General features: G+C 56.5%; 1 protein-coding gene across 5 annotated transcripts in view; it reads left to right on the top strand.

Moving 5' to 3' along the window:
• Positions 1-20,360, top strand: part of PRKAG2 (protein kinase AMP-activated non-catalytic subunit gamma 2) — a 260,830-nt gene that overhangs the window by 114,538 nt on the left and 125,932 nt on the right. For 2 of the 5 annotated variants that reach the window (XM_023250752.2, XM_023250756.2), the window contains exon 4: positions 6,507-6,587. The exons of the other annotated variants lie outside the window; for them this stretch is intronic. In XM_023250752.2, coding sequence (XP_023106520.1) covers positions 6,507-6,587 — 81 coding nt within the window. The remainder of the gene's footprint in view (positions 1-6,506; positions 6,588-20,360) is intronic. 5 annotated transcript variants of the gene reach the window in all.

The following is a 20,360-nucleotide window of genomic DNA, read 5'->3' as shown; positions in this document are numbered from 1 at the left end:
TGTGGTGTATCCTGTCTTTCCTTTTGTCAGAGCCTCAGGGTGCGAGGAGCTGAGAGCAGGGCCAGGGGGCAGGTGTCGGCCCCTCAGACTATGCCGGGCGGGGGGACGGCGAATGAAGAAAAAAACAGTCGGAGAGTGTCCACTGGGCGTCCCCTCCCCTCCGTGCCTTGCTGACCCTCACCCGCCTGTCAAGACTCCGCTTAACCTTCCCTTCCCTAAAGCCCGGTCACCCGTCCTGTGATCCCCTGGCTTCTTGGGGACAGGCATATGTCCCCAAAGCAGCCTTCTATCCCACGTCCTCACCACAGACTGGCTGGTTATGGGACGCATCGTTCCTGGTTGGTGAGTAGGGATCGCTTCAGGTTTTTTGTTTTTCTAAATTCCCTTTCAGCCGGTCCACTCCTTCCTACGGTGGCCAGGGAATTTTAGAGGAGGCCTCTTCTTTCTCCAGAAAGCTTCCGTGAGGGTCGTGACGATGTTTGTCCTTCTCTTCCATTTTCCTCAAATCGAGCACACGCAGGTGGCTGGTGTGGGCTCCTCACTCTCCGTGGCCGGGCCGTACTGTCCCAGGAGCCACGGACTTGTCCACGGAGACGCATCCTTGCCGCACACACGTGCAGGTGCACACACTCACACGCAGCTGTCCCCACGGCCTCCTGAACAACTGAGAGAGAAGGAGAGTCAGGCCACGGCCAACCGGCCGTTACGGAGCCTGGAGGGCAATCGTATTCGCCTGGATGGCATTTTCCTTTGGAAGTACGTGGCTCTCGTCGGGCTTTTGAACACTTCAAGGCTTGTGATAAAACACCCTTGAAGGTTCGGATTCACGAAAAGCTCATCCCTTCAAACCCCCTCAGAGTTTTGTATCTGCCCAGATCCCCTGCAAAGCTAAGCAGACGCCTCAGACTTTCATGCTCCGTGTGATACATGAGTGATGATGTCGACTTCAGCCTTTTCTTGCAGCCTCTTTGGTCAACAGACATCCAGATTATGTTGACAAAGGGCAGGTGGCAATGCGAATAAAAAATGCAAAAGGAAGATTAGGAAAGGATTATGCTCATCAGATAAAAGAGGGCCGGCTGCAGTAATTTTTCTCCCCTCTGCAATTAGAGGGGACTAATTAAAAGAGGTAGGGCGGGCGCCTGGGTGGCTCAGTTGGTTGGGCATCCGACTTCGGCTCGGGTGGTGATCTCGCAGTCTGTGAGTTCAAGCCCCGCGTCGGGCTCTGCGCTGACAGCTGGGAGCCTGGAGCCTGCTTCGGATTCTGTGTCTCCCTCTCTCTCTCTGCCCCTCCCCCACTCATGCTCTTTCAAAAATAAAAATAAAAACCATTAAAAAAAAAAAGATAGATGTACCTGGAGTCTTAAGAGACCCCTTCTGGGGACCGCACTGGAGACAGGAAGTGCGTCAGGAAGCTGGCACTCCGGCCCCATCCGGGAGGCGTCTAAGTAACACCAAAGACCAAAACCTCTTTCTGGTGGGTCTTTGCTTTACAGCGAGCTTCCCCTTCCCATGACCCTCCTCGGGATAAGTATGACCACTTCTGGAGCAAAACTTCAGGGTTCCTCATGCCCAGGTCCCCTCATCACCCCACACTGCCTGGCCCAACTTGTCCTCTGTGTGTGCAGGCAGGTCGCACAGCCAGGCATGGTGCTGGGGGGAAGTGTCCCTGGCTCTCTGCCTCAAAGCAGCGGGCCTGGCCGGAAAGTGACATCTGTGGTTTGTCCTGCCTCCCCCAGCTGTCCCCCTCTGCTCCCTGCCCGTCCCTCATGCTCTTCGCGTAATCACGGTTGCCCGGAAAGACCCCAGTGTCCATTCAGTGTCTTGTTCAGATACTCGCACTTCCCTCTCTCTAATGGAAAATTGCAAGCGTGTAGAGACATAGGGAGAACGGCATCACATAGCCGTGTTCAAGTTCAGCAGCACCCAGTGCTCTGCCAATCCCACCAGCGTCTGGGGGCACGGCGGTGAGCAAGACACACGCCACCCTCACCGAGGCAGACACCTGAGATGGTTTTTTTTTTTTTTAAATTGTGGTCAAATAAAACTTAGCGCCCTACCCGCTTTGAGGTGCACGGTGCAGTGGCATTCATCCCCGTCCGTCTCCGGAACTTTCTGTCATTCCCAGCTGAAACTCTGCGCCTGTGAAACAACACTTCCCCGTCCACGCTCCCCGGCCCCTGGCCCCCACCTTTCGACTTTCCGTCTCTCGGAATTGACGGCTCTAGGGGCCTCATGCAAGTGGAACCACCCAGTGTTTGGCTTGTGCGGTGGTGAGCGCTGTGGAGGAAGAGGCAGGATGAGGGGTCGGCCAGCTGGGGGTTGGGGGGGAGCTCTTCCCTTGCCAAGGCTTGGGGAAGTGGGCCGTGCAGGTCCCTGAGGTCAGGGGGACACCCTTGCCGGGTTCCAGGAGCATCAAGAGGTCCGTGTGGGGACCGCAGGAAGCAGAGTCAGGCGCTCAGCTGGAGACCAGGCGGGGAGGTGAGCTCAGCGGCCAGCATGGTCCCCTTCCTGTGGGCGCGTGAACTTGGGGCTGAACTTGGGTGAATGAAACATCCGGGGGGGGGGTCTCGAGAAGAGCTCTGCTGGGCCCTGAGGGCTGGGGCCGCCCCCAAGGGGACTCGAGCCCGTGTCCCCACCCTGCCTCTCCGTGGGCCTGGTGGTCCCCACCCCCAGCACCTGCTGGACGTGCGCTCACACAGAAGACTCCCGGACGTGCAGGATCTCATCTGCAGGGCTGGGCACACCAGGGGGATGGCAGACTCTAGCAGGCAGGGGTGGGGCGTTGAGCGTCACGGAGGGCATTTCCTCGTGTTCCTCGGAGCAGTGCAGAGTTTAGGAGTTCTCAGCTCAGCTAGAAGTCAAGAGAGGGAGGCCTGGCTCACCGGCCCCCGTCCGTCCCACCCTCTCCGTTGCTCTCCCGCCCTTCTGTACGCAGCCGTCCCCAAACGCGGCTCAGCGGTCCCTGGATGCGGGCCCCGGGTAGACGACAGGTGGAAGGCATAGCCCGGATGAGGGCTTCCTGGCAAAAATCTCAGTTAAGCACTTCCGGATTCATCCCTTCTGCAGGCTTCCTGGATCCCTCGGCCACCGGCCAGCAGGCTGGCAGGAGGCAGGGCGGCCCTGGGTGTGCGTTGCCTTGGGCAGTGTGTTCACCCTCTCTGTGCCTCAACTTCCCATCTGTGCACTGCAGGCTCCAGGGTTGAATGAGGAGGACTCGGGGGAGACCGTGGTGGCCGGGGCTGCCACTGTCCACGCCCGTTCCCTCGTCTGCCCCAGCAGGACAGAGGGGAGTGTCCCAGCAACAGGCCGAATGACAGCAGTGACAGTGAAATGGGTGCTTGTGGCGGGTGGCTCGTGGGCTCTGAGAGGTTAGGCGCCTGTAAGCAGTGTGTTTGCGGGGGCTTTTGTCCTCCGGGGAGCCCTGGTCTGCACAGAGAACGCGGATCCCGCACAAACGATGCCGGTACCGTGGACGTGTGATGGACGTGAATGGACAGTAGGACAAGATCACAGAGCCGGGGGAGGGCAGAGAGAGATAGGGAGAGGAAGCACTCAGGGAAGGGGCTGGACTTAAGCACAGTGACTCTGGACAGTGATGGAGAAGCTTCCTGTGATTCACTGACTCGGCTCGGGGCTGGAATGCCGGGTTGGGGTCACACAACTGCTGCTCTGTCATCCAGACCCTTCCAGAAGGACCCCCCCCCAGGGTGGGTCTAAGGGCCCCCTTGGCACCTGAAAGCATCGTGTGGGCTTCCTGCCTCTAGATGAGATGAGAACATCGTACATTTACGGGTGCCTGGGTGGCTCGGTCGGTTAAGCGTCTGACTCTTGGTTTCAGCTCAGGTCGTGATCTCAGGGTTTCGTGAGTTCGAGCCCCGCATCGGGCTCTGTGCTGGTGGTGCAGAACCTGCTTGGTATATTCTCTCTCTCTCTGTCTCTGTCTCTGTCTCTCTCTGCCCTTCCCCTACTCGTGCTGTCTCTATCTCCCTCAAATGAACTTAAAAATTAAAAAATGCGGTACATTTAAAGAGCAGCACGAACTCCGTCCTCAAGTCATAATTTGCCTTTGATGATGGAGAAGAAAAAACATGCAAGGTGCGAGTACTCAAGAACAAATCAACAGGGATGTTCCCTGATCATCACAATGGCTTCTGGTCCCACTGTGTCCCTGGGCCCAGGCTGTGGCCCTGGGACTACTGGCCTCCACAGGTACCTCATGACAGTGGTGGTGGTCCAGGGTTTAAGTCCCTAGGAGGGAGTGTGTCCCCTCCCGGTTAGGACCCAGGTCAGACTTGTGCTTGGCCTTGCAGAGTCCAGTGAGAACAGTGCCCCCGGAGCTATGGAGTGCGTGCGGTGAGGTGGGGTGGGAAAACCCCAGAAAACCCTGGGTGGGAAAAATGAACTACTGGGACCTCATCAAGATAAAAAGCGTCTGCACAGTGAAGGAAACCATCAAAAACAGTAAAAGGCAACCTACAGGATGGGAGAAGACATTCGCCGATAACGTATCTGATGAAGGGTTAGCATCCAAAATCTATGAAGAACTTGTCAAACTCGATACCCAAAAAGCCAAATAATCCAGGTAAGAAATGGGCAGAAGACATGAATAGACCTTCTTCCAAAGCAGACATCTAGATGGCCAACAGACACATGAAAAGATGCTCAACATGATTACCCATCTGAGAAATCTAATCAAAACTATGATGAGATACCACCTCTCGCCTGTCAGAATGGCTAAAATTAACAACTCCGGCAACAAGAGATGCGGGTGAGGGTGTGCAGAAAAGGGAACCCTTTTGCAGTGTTGGTGGGAATGCAAACTGGTGCAGCCGCTCTGGAAAACAGTATGGAGGTTCCTCAAAAAGTTAAAAATAGAACTACCCTACGACCCAGCAATTGCACTACTAGGCATTTATCCAAAGAATACAAGATACAGATCCGAAGGGGCACGTGCACCCCATGTTTATAGCAGCGCTATCAACCATAGCCAAATTCTGGAAAGATCCCAAATGTCCGTTGGCCGATGAATGGATAAAGAACGTGTGGTGTGTGTGTGTGTATATATATACATACGTATATATATACATATATATATACGTATATATATATATGTATATATATATATACACACACACACACGCATATATATGTATATATATATGATGGAATATTACTGTATGATCAAAAAGAATGAAATCTTGCCATTTGTAACAATGTGGATGGAGCCAGAATGTGCTATATGCTAAGTGAAATAATTCGGTCAGAGAAAGACAAATACCATACGATTTCACTCCTAGGTGGAACTTAAGAAACAAAACGGATGAACAGATGGGAGGGAGGGGAAAAAAAGAGAGTGGGCAACAAACCATAAGAGACTTTTTTTTTTTTAATGTTCATTTTGAGAGTGTGTGTGCACGGGCAACTGGGGAAGGGCAGGGAGAGAGGGAGAGAGAATCCCAAGCAGGCTCCACACTGTGCAGTGGCACCCGATGTGGGGCCCGATCCCACGATCCGTGAGATCGTGACCTGAGCTGAAATCAAGAGTCAGATGCGTACCCGGATAAGCCACGAAAGTGCCCCAAGGGACGCTTAAATATAGAGAATGAACTAAGGGTTGATGGAGGGAGGTGGGGGATGGGTTAAATAGGTGATGGGGTATTAAGGAGGGCGCTTGTTGGGATGAGCCCTGGGTGTCGTGTGTAAGTGGTGAGTTCTCCTGCAACCAACGTTGCGTTGTATAGTAACTAACTAGAATTTAAAGAAGAACTTGAAAAAAGAAAGAGCAAAGGAAGAAAAGAGAAAAAAAAGAAAGGAAAAGAACAGAGAAGAAAAAGAAAGAACGCACACCTGGCTCTAGACGTAGGCCTACACATTCCCGTCCGGGACTCCAGAGCGAGAGTGCTGCTGACGAGGAGGTGGAAGGTTCACGGCAGATTCAGAAGCGAGTTTTGGTAACTCCAAGAACTAAGATACTTGGCCGAGCCCCCACGCTGGGCTGAAAGACCTAACACAAAGCAGGGGTTTCATCAAGGAACAGCAACTAAGGGATAAAGCGCCTAGGACCCGGCCTCACCTACATTCAACACCCCCATAGCTTTCGTATCTATAAACCGAATCCCTGGTAGCCCCTTCCTCCTAGAAACTCAGCGTCGCGGGGACACAACGCTCGACAACGAGAAAACAATACGCCCGAGCGCAGAACTCTGAGCTGCGGACGGGCAGGCCCAGTGGTACCGTCTGTAGTCAGTTCCCCGGGCAAGTGAGGACCCTGGGAAACTGTTTCCGTACAGGTGCATTTCAGCAGGCGGCTTCTGAGAAATTCTCTGCTCGTCGGAACGATGCATGCTTCCCTTGAAGCTTTTCTGTGGACAGTTTATTGCGTCTATATAGATACTGGGAAGCCTTTGATTGTCTGCGGGTCCAGAGCAAAGGAGGAGAAGGGGAAATGCCTGGTATAGACATGGGGAGGTAGGTCTTAACATGGAGGTTTTGTTATCATTCAGGTTCGGTGAGGCTGACCGTCGAGTCCGGGGACCCTGCCTCAAATACTTTGCTGTCCGCAGCCCCCGAGACGAGGGCCACAGGTACCGTGCAGAGCCGTGAAGGGACGAGGCAGGTGGGCCAGGAGGCAGAAGGCCGCCTGGTGGCGGGGAGAGGATGGCCAGGAGCCTTTATTGTGTTTCGGCGGGAAAGGCGAAGCCGGGCAGGGTCCGCACGTCTGAAATTGGCGGATTCGAATAATCCCAGCAGGCTGTGGGGTATCGGGGTATCAGCAGTCTCTAGTGTGTGGTCCCCGGCCCCCCTTCCACCATGGTTAGGGCATGGGGAAGGGATTCTGAGTCTGGCTTCCCGGATAGGTTGGTTTGCGTGTGAAAGGCATGCTCTCTCTAAGGATTGGCCACCCTGGGAGGGGCGGTCTCTCCCCAGGCCGCGAGGACCCCCGATGCCAGAACAGGGACCCAGAAAATAAGACAGTTCACACTAGAGGTCACTGCCATACTTCTCATTGTCTTTACCTTTACCTTCCAAGCGTTTTCAAGTCTGCAGGGTGAGAGTCTGCCTTCCTTAAGAGCTGAGTCTCCAGGATGCAGGGCCTGGCGGGGAGGGGCTTGTGCCCCCCCCCCAAGTCTAGACACCCTGGCTTCCCCGGGCCTCAGGTGCCCAGCCGGTCAGGCTTCTCCTTGCGTTACTTCTCTCCCGGGGGTGTTTCTCCCTTCCCGTTCGAGGGCACCATCTTTCAAGCCTGGGGCACATCTCTGGCACCTGCAGACGGAGGGGAAGGGCTGTCTGTCCCCGATGGGGTTTCTTCAGGCCACAGAAAGCGCCATGTGAGTGTCTGTGGGCAAGCACGCTGTGCCCGCCGTCTCGCCCGTTGTCGTAGACGATATTCCGTGAAACGATCGCGGGCCCGCTGGATGTTTTGTGGCCACTTTGCATGGAGCCTGGGGCTCGCCTAACCACGGCCTTATTTCTGGAAGAAAGCGACAGGAAGGCGTGGCCAGACCAACACAGGGGCCCCGTGGAGGACCCGGCACCACCCCGGGGGCCCCGGGAGGTGCGGAACAGACGGTTGGCTTCCATTTTGAGGTCTCCTTGAACCTCACCGCCCTCCTCCCACCTGGCGCCCTACTCCCACCTACTCCCACTCCCTCCGCCCGGCCGCGTGCTCTCCCCGGTTCTCTAACCCTCCCTCGGCCTCCAAGGTGGGCCTCGTCGACTCTCCCCGGGCTTGCCTCCCACTCAGTCTCCCTGGGTCGCTCCGTTAACCTCCGGCCACGGCGTGTGGGTCTTGGGTGCTGAGGACGCGGTGGTGACACCTATAGACATCGAGCCGACGCGTTCAAATGGGTCATAAAAGTGTGTGATGCGAGATGATAAAAAGCAAAGGGTCAGCTGAGGTTTTTGTCGGAAGGATCTGATTTCGATGTGGGGGATGGGGGGCCGGTGGGGGGGGAGGCCGCTCTGGGCGGATCACCAGCCGGGGGGTCTGGGGCAGGGGCGCGGGAAGGGGTCCAGGCAGGAGAACGAGGCAAAGGTCTGGGGCCGGCAGGGCCGGGCGTGTCACAGGCACTTAGCAGGGTCGCCCAGAGCTCAGGGGAACGACACGGGTGTCTCAGCGCCCGGAAGGTCGTCCTCCGTGGCCCCCACCCAGCACAGAGCCCCTAGAACACGTTCTGGAAACGCGGTGGCCGTTGCTCGGCCCTCCCGTTCCTGACGTTCCTGCCGGCATCCGTGGGCCTCAGGCCCACGGATCCAACCTGGAAAAACAGGTTTCCTCCCAAACAAGGAACAAGGGGTGTCTCTGCTGGAGGTTTCCATCGTGCGACTTTGGGGGCCCTGGCCCACCTCCGCATCGTGTGGGTCGGCTGAGGGTGGCCGGTCCAGATGACAGTGGCCCCTGGGGAGTTGGCTCTTATTCCAGGCTGGTACAGAAGACCCCGCCAGGGGGCCCCGAGAGTGACTTCTCGGGGTCACGTGGCCCGGCTGCACGCTGTGTCCGGAAGATAAGCTGAAGAGGACGGGGCTGAGTGTGTTTCTCCCCTTGCGGGAAACGCCCTCCTTGCTCTGCTCGCCCAGGCCCGCCAGCCTCTCGGGGCTTTTCCGCAGAATCTCCCCCGAGCGCTCCAGGACCGGCCACCGTCCCGCTCACGTTTGCCAAGGGGACAGGAACCCAGCGCGCGGTATCTGGTTGGTCTGCTCGGGCCCACTCGCTAAACTCCTCGGGTGTGGAGGCTGCGTCTCGTTCTCTGTCTGCCGGTGACAGACCTCTGATTGTGACCCACGTTCGTGAGCCACCTTCCTCCGTGACAGGACCCCCGGTTCTCATGCTGTAGCCTGCATGGGGCTCGGGAGGGCATACGAGCAAGCTATGCGGTGAGCTATAAGGGGCAATGTTGTTTAGACTTGTGGAAAAGATTCTTGAAGGAGGGGAAAGGTGTGTCCCCATTGATCCCCTATTCCTTCCCCCTGCCTTGAAGGCAGCATGTGATGGCTGGGGCTCCAGCAGCCATCTTGGACCCTAAGGTGATTGCTGGGGACGGAAAACACACCCTGAGGAGAGTGGAGACTAGAGACAGGGGCCTGGGTTAACGTTGTGACGCTGCCTTCGCGGCTCCGGGCTGCTTACCTGACAGGCGTCCTTTGTGCGAAAGCAGAATAAACCTCTCTCTTCCCGAAACCACTGTTACTTTGGGTTTTCCTATGAAATGAAAGCTAACGAAATCCTCACGGATGCCAAGTTCCTCGCACGGAACTTGCCCCATACTGGGCACTGGGTAATGACGTGAGGACCAAGCAAGTGATCTGTGAGCTCCTCCCCAGGTGCGGCTTTTGCAGACTGAGGCTACTGAGGCTCGGTGGGTGGGGCTGCCCAGGCGGGGACGAGGGCCCGGTCTCCGAGGACATCCCACTGAAGTTTGTCCAGCTCCGTATTCCCTAAAGCTGTGTGTCCACTGTATACAAGGAGACTCACTCTAAGAAAACGCTGATATTGTAAATTTACACTAAAAAAAAATTGGACTGGATGGGGCGCCCGGGCGGCTCAAGTCCTTAAGCGTCCGACTTCAGCTCAGGTCACGATCTCGCGGTTCGCGAGTTCGAGCCGCGCATCGGGCTCTGTGCTGACAGTTCGGAGCCTGGAGCCCGTTTCAGATTCTCTGTCTCCCTCTCTCTCTGCCCCTCCCCCACTCATACTTTGTCCCTCTCTCTCTCAAAAATAAACATGAAAATCATTTTTTTATTTATAATAAAAAAATTGTTGATGCCTTGTACAAATAGGTCCTTTTCTGAAATCACTGTATCCTTTTTTTGTGGTTTTAAAATATGACTTAGTTTGAAAAGATTCCAGCCCAGAGAGAGACGGATATGACACTTCCACTGAAGGTGCACTGGCAAATTTGAGGCTAGCCCCTTGGGCCACGTGTTGAGCCTGGACGTAGGCTGTGCAGTCTGGACTCTGTACAAATCGGGTTTTGACACATTTCTTTTATGACGTGTGTCTGGCTGCGCATCCCCGGATAAGCCAGCAACCGCAAGTTAATCCGTCTGATAAATATATGTATTATGTGTGTGTGATGGGCTGGGGCGAACCGTGGGGTGAGAAAATGAGATGTGGCTCGCAGAAGCCCGCAGTGTGGCCAGGGGTGAGGACGCCGGCCTGGAGGGAAGACCCCGGGATCCCGCTGGTGCTCAGTGCTCCGGGGCTTGGGTGGAGTTGGGCTCTGTCTACACTGGACCCAGCTCTGTCTAAAGCTGGATTGATGAGACGCAGCTTCGAAGGAGGGGAGGTTAGTCAAAGAAAAGTCCAGAAAGAGAAAAATGGGGCCTGGTTTGACTGAATGCAGGGTGCCAGGCTGGGGCTTCCGGAAGGGGTGTGAGCCAGGGAGGGTGTTAGGAGAGGGCCACGGGGAAGAGCCAGAGCTGGTCCTGCGTGAACAGCGGCCTCACAGGGCCTCAGCGGTGGCTTCCCTCGGCCTCCCCCAGGGGAGGGTCTACCGGTGTTCCCAGCCCCTGAGCAGCCCCTACCCTGCACCTCCCGCCACTTGCTTGTGGGGAGCCCCATGGCTCTGAGGGCAGTGTCCCCGGGCAGGTGCCTCCCAGCACTGGCAGGTGCGGGGTCCCTGGCTGCCGGTCTTGACACAGGGATCAGAGGCGAGAGGGGGCGCGGCAGCCGGCCAGGACCAGGAGAGAGGCACCTAGGGGAGTAGAGGAAGGCCAGCGTGGGAGGCGCTAAGGGCCGGGGCATGGCCGGGGCCTTGAGCACGGACCTGGGTGGTGGGGACGTCACCATGAGCTATCTGATGGTTTCGCACGGTGTGGTGCGGCTCTACAATGTTTTATGTTCAGTAACTGTGTTAAGGCGGGTAGGGGACATGGTGGAGGGGCGTTCCCATTTTCCAGATGGGAGGACTGGGGCCCAGAGAGGCCCAGAGGTCTGTCAGTCACTTGTGGCAACCTATCAAAGGAGATGACCCCGGGCATCCTTTTCCGGAGGACTTCCCTCTGCTCACTAGGCCCGAGGTGGATCCCCCACCCCCCTGCTGTGCTAACGGGCAAAGCCTCCCCTTCTCAGCCACATTTTTCGCCCACACTCCGGCTGCTACCTTGGGCCACCCGTGAGTCACGGGGGATGCTGAGTCAGAAGTCCCCTATCCTCCCTGCTGCTCCTTGCCGGGTGACTCAGCCTGGTCGCAGAGCAGCCAAAACTGATGGGAGGGGAAACAGAAGGGGCTGTAGCCTAGAGATAACCTCTGAGCAGCCGTGGCCTTGACCTGAGGAGATACCTAGAGAGTACCCCAGAAAGGCAAGCAAAGCGCTGTGTCATCAGGCTGGCGCCTGTGGGCCGGGAACCCCCAAGGTGCACCCCAGCCTGGGGGTGATTCCTATCACCCACCAAAAGCCCTCCCAGGGTCCCCTCCTCAGGGCTCTCCCGCGACACCAGCCTCCCTTCTCCTGGACGGAACCCACCGCGGGGCTCCCACGCCTGGTGATGGATCACTTGGAGTGACCCCGTCCTTGTGACCAGGACTGGCCCTTCTGCCCCTCGACTTACTGTAGCCAGATGGGGCTCGGATCCAATCATCCTGGAAGGTCCCAGCACCCACAAACGGATCGACCTCAGGCACTATGTTGTTGACAGCTTGATTAACAATGCAGTACTAACTTTTAAAGCCTTGTTTGTTGTTTTTGTAAAGTTTATTTATTTTGAGGGTGGGGGAGGGAGAGAACCAGCAGGGGAGGGGCAGAGAGACGGGGGGGGGGGGGGGGGGGGGGACAGAGGATCCAAAGTGGGCTCCACACTGTCGGCAGAGAGCCCGACGCGGGGCTCCAACCCCCGAACCATGAGATCATGACCTGAGCCAAAGTCGGATGCTTAACCGACTGAGCCACCCAGGAGCCCCCTTTCGAAACCTTGTAAATGTAACTTTTACTAACGTAGAAACATACAGAAACGTGTGCAGATCGTGGGTGGTAAAATCGTGGTTTGAACGTGCTCAAGTAAGCGACGTGCAGATCAAGGAAAGGGGGGGTGTCAGGAGCCTCCCCCGCACCCCCTCCAGGGCACTTCCCCCCAAGATTGGCATTGCCTGGTGTTGAACTTTATATGGTGGGTCCATACAAGAGGTATTTTTCATCTGGCTTCTTCCGCGTGAGCGTCGTGAGCAACCCAGCTGACGTCCTAGCTGCGGTCCGCCCTCTCTGGTTGCCGCACAAAGAACATTCCGTCCTCTGCCGGGACCACAGCTCCTCCGTCCACCCACCTGGACGGGCACGGGCGGTGTCCGGCCGGGGGCCCTGACGGAGTGCCGCCGTGAACGCTCTTGTACGTTTGCACACTTCCGTGGGACACACACACACACGAGGACTGTTGGTCGTAGCACGCACAGACATGCAGCCTCGGTGGGGATCTCGGCGTCCGCTGTGCGTGCAGCCTGCCTCCCGGGCGGGTCTCTAAGCAGACACCGTGTCCTCGTGTCTCTGTGTGTGTGGTGCCCTGTACTCACAAGCCGCCTCCTTCCGCCCGTCATCCAGCTCCGCGCAATGATGCAGGTGTGTTTCCTCACCTGGTCAGTCGAGGGGTAGCATCAGTCCCCGACGGGGCAGTGAGAGGTGGTGCCCGGCATCCCACGTCCTGGCCTGCTTCCCCACTAGCAGGGACTCAGGCTCAGCCTGTTCATGGCCCACCATCAAGCGTAGCCAGTGGGGTCCGCAGGGGATCCGGGAGGAGCTCCGGTCTCTAAGGCTGCATGCTTCCTGGGGCTCAGCGTTTGGGATTTATTTATGACGGGGAACTGTAGCAGGACCCGGTTTGTAACCACCAGCTGTCGCTATAGCAACTCCTCACTTACAGCAGCCTCCACACTAAAAATAGATCGCTTCATCCCTAGGATAGAAAAATCAAAGAAAATCAAGTCCCCAGATGGATCTCGAGGTGTGGCGATGTATGTTTCCGGCCTTTTTCACCACCCATCTAAAAGCAGAAAGGTCTGCGGTGGGATGGCCGGTCCCCTGCAAGCGTTCTCGGGGCCACAGGGGCACAGAAGCCTCCCCCATGCTTAGAAGACCTCCTCCCTTATAGTCCAGAGGTTTGAATACTGAATCATAAACAGTTGTTTCACATCGGCCTTACTGTTTCTTCATCTGAATTCTTCTGTGGGATTGTAAACCTCTTTCAAGGTCGGGGACTTAATTATCAGGGTGATACGAGGACTGAAAATCCTCTCCTATGAAAAGGAGTTGAAAGAATCGGAAATGTTGGCATGGACGGGAGTGTGCTTAGCGAGGGCTGAGAACAGCCTTCGAATATTTGAAGGAGTGTCCTAATGAAGAGGGGTTGCCTTGTTCTCATCCTGTAGGAAAACAGAACTCAACTCCACGGGAGAGACTATCTACCCCCACCCCCCCGAAAATCAATGTATTTTTTTTAAGTGCATTTCATTGCATTTTAGAAAATCTAAAATAAAATTTCATTTAGTCTGTAACTAGAAGTTGGGTATTATAGATAGGGGATAAATCGCTGGAATCTACCCCTGAAATCATTATTGCGCTATATGCTAATAACTAACTTGGAGGTAAATTTATATAAATAAAATAAAATAATAAAAAAATATTTCAAAGCATTTTAAAACCAGAAAAAGCCCTCCCGAATCACAAGCCTCCAAAGCGCCCCAGCATCTCTTTGGACCTCTAAGGAGGACAGCGTCCTGGACGGCTGCCACCCGGGGACGCAGCTGAACTGATGCTGGCTGGGCGGGGCCGGGGACCCTCCCGAGGTGGCTATGGAGACTCAGGGTCACCCTGCCCACACACGGGAGGCGCTCAGTAGTGTTAGTTGTTCCCACAGGGGTATTCCAGCCAAGGACGAGGTCTTTTTATTTTTTTTATTTTTTTTAATTTTTTTTTTTTTAACGTTTATTTATTTTTGAGACAGAGAGAGACAGAGAATGAGCAGGGGAGGGTCAGAGAGAGAGGGAGACACAGAATCTGAAACGGGCTCCAGGCTCTGAGCTGTCAGCACAGAGCCCGATGCGGGGCTCGAACTCACGGACTGTGAGATCATGACCTGAGCCGAAGTCGGCCACTTAACCGACTGAGCCACCCAGGTGCCCCAAGGACGAGGTCTTAAACGTTGGATGGGAGAGTTACGGAGACCTTCTCCAGGTCCTGGCTCTGAGCTACAGGCAGAATGGACCAGGGCTGTGGGTTACGGTGAGAAGTAAGCTTGAAACGGGGAGTGTTTGGAGCTAGCAGTACTGGGAGTAGCTGGGCTCAGTCCAGGGGCCGTTGGGGGCGCCCGGAGGTCCTTGGATTTGGACCTTCCTGGGGAGTCCCCTCTCTGCTCCACTGGGACCCTCCCTGCCCATAAGCCACATGTAGTAGCGATTAGTGATATACTGCTCCTTATTTTTATTTCGTTTTTGTTTTGCGGGCGTGGGGTTGTTTTTTGGTCTTTTTGGTTTTGCGTTTTTTTACCTTGTGGTAAAGCAGACAAATGTGAAATTCACCTCGTATCTGTTTCTGAGTGCGCGGCTTTGTGGCCTGAGTCACACTCACGTGGCTGTATGACCACCTCCGCCATCATCCCCAGAACTTTTTCTTCTTGCAAAACCGAGGCTCCGCCCCCATTCGACAATGACCGATCCCTTCTCTGTCCCCCAGCCCCTGGCGCCCACCATTCTGATTCTCTGTCCCTATGAATTGGACTCTTGTGGTCACTCATCTAAGTGGAGTCACGTGGCATTTGTCCCTTTGTGACCGGCTTATTTCACGTAGCGCGGTGTCCTCAGGGTTCGTCTGTGTTGTAGCATGGGTCACAATTTCCTGCCTTTCCTTTTTGACGTATTTATTTTTTTTTTTAATTTTTTTTTTCAACGTTTATTTATTTTTGGGACAGAGAGAGACAGAGCATGAATGGGGGAGGGGCAGAGAGAGAGGGAGACACAGAATCGGAAACAGGCTCCAGGCTCCGAGCCATCAGCCCAGAGCCTGACGCGGGGCTCGAACTCACGGACCGCGAGATCGTGACCTGGCTGAAGTCGGACGCTTAACCGACTGCGCCACCCAGGCGCCCCTTGACATATTTATTTTTAGGAGCGAGAGACCGACCGCACAAGTGGGGAGGGTCAGAGAGAGAGAGAGAGAGAGAGAGAGAGAGAGAGAGAGAGAATCCCAAGCAGGTTCCACGCAGTCAGCACAGAGCCCAATGTGGGGCTCGAACTGTGACAACATGACCTGAGCCGAAATCAAGAGTCGGTCACTTAACCGACTGAGCCACCCAGGCACCCCCCTCCTTCCTTTTTAAGGTGAAGTCGTTTTCCGCTGGATGTAGACACCATGTTTTGTTTATCTGCTCAGTCAGGGGACCTGGCCATGTCTCCCCGCCTAGGTTGCAAGCGCTTCAAGGCAGCCGTGGACCTCATTCCTGTCAGCCTGGGACCAAACACGTGGCCCTTGTGTGTGTGGCGAAATGAGCCCCGCTGCTGGATCCTTCCAGGGCTACGCCCTGCACCCCCCAGTGGGAGGGCCTGCTGACACCCATCGCTGTGTGTAATGAGAAGGTGCTGAGAGCCTGGGGACCACCTCCGGAGTTATTGCTGGGACGCTGGGCCCCCAGGGAACACTGGGGGGGAGGGGCAGCCACCTGCAGTGTGACCCGAGGGACGCAGTGAGCAGCCCCAAGCCCCCAACATCGGGTTTTCCAAAGGTTCAAGTTTCAGCTCAGGTGGCATGCGTTTGGATCCTGGCATCATCTGCTGTTTCATTCTTTCTCCCAGAGGCCTCTGTTCTTAGCGCTCACAAATCAACAGGTAGCAGCTAAGTGCCAATTAGCCAATCACACAGAGCAAGGCACTGGAGATAGACCAGGAATAGTGACTTTGGGTTAGGACCTGGGTGGGGGGCCAGGAGACTGGCGTGGTCTGTAGAGGTGGCCTGGAGACATGGGGTCCTTAGCAAAAGTGGTAGAGGGGCGTCTGGGTGGCTCAGTCCGTTGAGCGTCCGACTTGGCTCAGGTCATGATCTCCCGGTTCGTGGGTTCGAACCCCGCGTCGGGCTCTGTGCTGACAGCTCGGAGCCTGGAGCCTGCTTTGGACTCTGTGTCTCCCTCTCTCTCTCTGCCCGTCCCCTGCTCGTGCTCTGTCTCTCAAAAATAAATAAACGTTTAAAAAAATTTTTTTAATAAAAGATAAGAAGAAATGGTAGAGGGAGGCCCTACCAACCTGGGGTGGGGCTGGCGGTGGTTTCTGGGAGGGAGGTTGGCACTCATCACAGATGAGTGGGGACCAGCCCTGCCTTCTGAGGGTTCTTACAGGTTTTCCTGCCCCAGGGGACTCGGAGACGCTCACTCCTGGGCTCGCCCAGAGGTTGCGGAAGGGCTGTGGGGGCAGAGGGGGCCCTGCGGCTTGTTTGACTTGCTTGGCGCTAACATGGACCCAAGGGGGCCAACATTAGACAGAGTCGAAACGCCAGACCTGCCCAGAGGACGCAGCAGAGGAAGGGACCCGAAGCCTTCGAGAGATGAGAATGTGAGAGTAGATGATCACGTAGGACCCGCTCCCTGCCCTCCGCCCCCTCCCCCAGAGAACCCAGAGGACACACTTGTGACCAAGGCCATGTGACAAATGATTGGGGAGCCCAGCACCTTGGAGGAGCTCCGTGCACGCTCGCCCCCGAGGGTCAGAAACTACAGTGCCTCTGTCCTGGGAATCCTAAATACAGTGGGGACAGTCGGGTCCCAGGTGGCAGGGGGCCAAGCGGCGATGGGAAGGGTCTGCCTTGCGCAGACCTGGGGTGTCAGCCCCTTTATGTTGGTCTTCCTGGGAGTGAGGCAGAGGGAGGCCTCCGCAATTCACGTCTGCGTAAGTGGGCAAGTTCTAGGCCAAGCGGACAAAAGCCTAGTCTGAATCATAAAAACAGAGTCACGGCCCATCAGTCGGTTCCCAGACCCGAGCCAGTTCAGACCCAGAACGCCTCGAATGGAGGGGAGGCCAGGTCCCCTCGAGGAAGGACCCCGGGACACTACCAAAAATCCGTGCTGTCGGCGCCTGCCCCAGAGGGACCTTCGGCTTCACCAGGTGACTGTGCGTTGGCCCAAGGAAATGACCCAGTGCTTCAGAGATCACCTGACCCTGGCTCCGAACGGACCCCAATCCCAGGAGACCCGGAAGGTCTCAGCAGGGGCTTGTGGGAGAGCAGGCGCTGGTGATTCCAGCACAGAATTTCTGTAGCCCCCCGCCCCTCAGTGGAGGGGGAGAGCCCTTCCTGTGTGCGGTCCTTGACTTCCCCGTGTCTCTAAGCAGAGACCCCAGGGTGGGGGGCGGGGGGGGTGGATGTGGGGCCGGGGCGACAGAGGCTCACAAGTGGGGAGCTGGCTGGAGGCTGCGGAGGCAGCTGGGAAGTGAGGAATGTCACTTCATCAGAAGCCGCGGGGCCCGTGTCTTATCAGTGTGGGTGTGTTAGCACATCCATAATAAGAAAGTGCCGGCTGATATGACAGCCCGTGAGTGGGGGCGGGTGTCGAGCCGTCGGCTGACAGGGGGAAGGCCGAGGTGCGTGCCGTCTGTCCCCTTGGCTGGTCGAGAAGCCTGAGGGTCTCGCCGCTTTCAGGAGAGAGAGACTTCTGCCCTCCCTGCCTGTCGGTGACCAGCAGAGCCCTCCTTTCTGAGCGAGAGATGAGCCCTCCAGAGGAGCCGCTGGGGAGGGAGAAGGTGCAGGTGACAGACAGTAGGTTCTCATGCGAACGGAGAACAGGAACCCAGGGCTCTATGTCCCGTGCCTGGAGGAAAGGCCGTGACGCCGGGCACACGGGGGCCGCTGTCGGCCTATCCCTGCAGGACGTCGGGCTCCAAGGGGCAGCTCCCCACCACCTGGCCAGAACATTCTCAAGCTGCATCGCAGGCTGCCGACCCCCCACCCCCTACCCCGGCCCCTCCACGCCCGGGGCTCAGCCTGCATCCGGGCCCTTCCCTCATCCCTCTCCAGAAGCCAATATGGCCCCGGCGTGTTACATCCCGTCTTGCCCTATCAAGAGTCTTGCCAAAGGGATGTCTCGCTCTCCGCGCTATCAGTCTTGCCTTGGTGACCAGAACCTCCGGGGGTCTGTGCTCGGTTTCCTCCCCACTCAGAGACTGGAGGCCGGCCCCATACCCTGCGCTTCGCCGGCTCCCCTGGGATGGCCCTCCGCCTTTCCTGTGGCAGCTGGGCACCTCCGGGTTGGACTTCCAGAGGGGTCACCCGGGCAGTCTGTGTCTAATGCTCGGAGTGTCCTCCCTGCTGGCCGGGCTTGCCACTCCCGGCCCGGCCCGGCTCTTCCCAGGCTCCCGACCGCTTGCCCTAGGCTGGCCAGCTTCTCCGACACACTGGCAGTTGGAACGGGCCTGGCAAGTGACCTTGGCCCGGGGTGAGTGCTGCTGACTTGGGTTTGGGTCCTCCTCCCAGGACGTGGACACAGTCACTCCCCCCGGTTGCTGGCAGCCGTCTGTGACCACGAGGCAGGGTCGCTAAAGACCAAATGGACACAGAGGGAAGACACACACCTCCACCCTAGATTTCCTGTCCTGAGACAAACATTATTACGGTGAAAGCCAGTTTGATTTCGACTTTCTGTTACTTACAGCCCAAACGCACCCTTCACAGGAGATTCTCATATAATGACACCACGAGAAGGGAGAAGGGCAGGCCTCCTGTCACATGTGGGGAGCAAGAACCAGAGAATCCCCTTTGGAAATTCAGACCAGTCAGCTTTGGACTCTATGGAGAGGGGTCCCGGGCGGCCTGGCATCAGAGTTCTTAGCCAAGGCCCAGAAATCGGTTCTAGCTAGCTCAAGTGGGCAAAAAAGGAAAAAAAAAATGATTAAAGGATATTGAGTAGCTCACAGAATCCCCAGCGTGGGGAGAACCTGGCTGGGTGTTCCCAAGACGGGCCCAGAGTCACCTCCAGAACGGGGACGGTGGATTCCCGTGCAGCCCTGGGCCACTGCAGTGCCCCCCTAAATTCATATGGTAAAGCCCTAACTCTCAACGTGACTGCATTCAGAAATAGGGCTTTTAGGAGATAATTATGGTTAAACGAGGTCACAAGAGTGGGGACCGAAACTGATAGGATTGGTGGCCTTATAAAACGAGGAAGGGGAAGCTCTCTACCGTGTGAGGACACAGCGAGAAGGCAGCCGTCCGCAAGCCTGGAGGAGAGACCTCACCAGAACCTGACCACGCTGGCACCTCGATAATGCGACTCTCCAGCCTCGAGAACTGTGGGAAAATAAACTCGTGTTGTCGAAGGCGCCCAGCGTGTGCTATTATATTAACCAGCGTGAGCACACTTATCCAGCCTCCCATCTCTGGCAACCAGGGGATCCTGCTCCATACCGGCTTCTGTGCACTTCGGCTCAGGATGTCCGTCGGTCAGTCCGGGTCTCCGGGTGGCGTGCCATTGCCACGGGGGGGCTGGAGGAGTGAGTCTTGAGGGAATCCCCCCAGTTCCGAGCCCCTCTCCCCCTCTCTAGAAGCCAAGCATAGGGAAGATGTGAAGGATGCTGGGTGGGCAGAAGGAATTACAAACACCCTTCCGACACAGGACGGTGAATGTGAGGGAGGTCCCCAGCAAGGTCGAGACGAGCCGCCAAGAGACCCCTCCCACGTGGTGACCTGTCTCCGTGGGTCACCAGGTCTCGGGGTGGGTCGTCAACTTTGTAGGCTCAAAAACCCGCTCTCTTCTGCACGCCGAGAACTCGTCTCTTGCTCGGTTCATAAAACCATCCAGATCTAAATGAAGGTTTCCCGTCTCCGTGGCAAGATGCTGGGCGCGCGTGGACCGGGGCACACACACCAGCACCCTACCTGCCGGGCGACACGGGGAGCCAGCCCAACAGCTGCAGCGTGATTTCAAGTAGGGTCTAGGACGGGGTCGGGAGCCCAGCCCCCCTTCCCTTGGATCCATGCAAGGAAAGGCATCTGGAGCTTCCCGTTCGGTGCCCTTGGATGGCCATTCTTCCACCATTCTCTGGGCTTGGAGTTCCTCCAAAAAGTTTCTGCTTACTAAATTAGAGTAAAATGTTACCTTCTGAGCCACATCATCAGTCTCTTGGGCAACTCTCATCAATGGCTACTTACGTCTTCTCTTTTATGTGTTTCTCAGAACTTCACTTTATAAGGGCAACCTCTTTCCTTCTTTTGTTTCCCCGAATTCTTTTGGAGCAGGTTTCTGCCAACACTCCTTTCCCTACAAGGTTATAGAAGCCAAAGGTGTGGCCCTGTCCCTCCCCCCTTGGTCTGCGTGTGCGTTCACCTGCCCCGGGGATGTTTCAGTCTGTGAACCGGCCGCCTGCCTGGGGCCGGCGTGTTTTCTGAAGTGCTCTAGG

This window comes from Felis catus, chromosome A2 (assembly GCF_018350175.1).
Source record: "Felis catus isolate Fca126 chromosome A2, F.catus_Fca126_mat1.0, whole genome shotgun sequence".
NCBI classification, from domain to species: domain Eukaryota; kingdom Metazoa; phylum Chordata; class Mammalia; order Carnivora; family Felidae; genus Felis; species Felis catus.
Note: the sequence above shows the minus strand (reverse complement) of the source record. Positions and strands in the feature narration are given on the sequence as shown.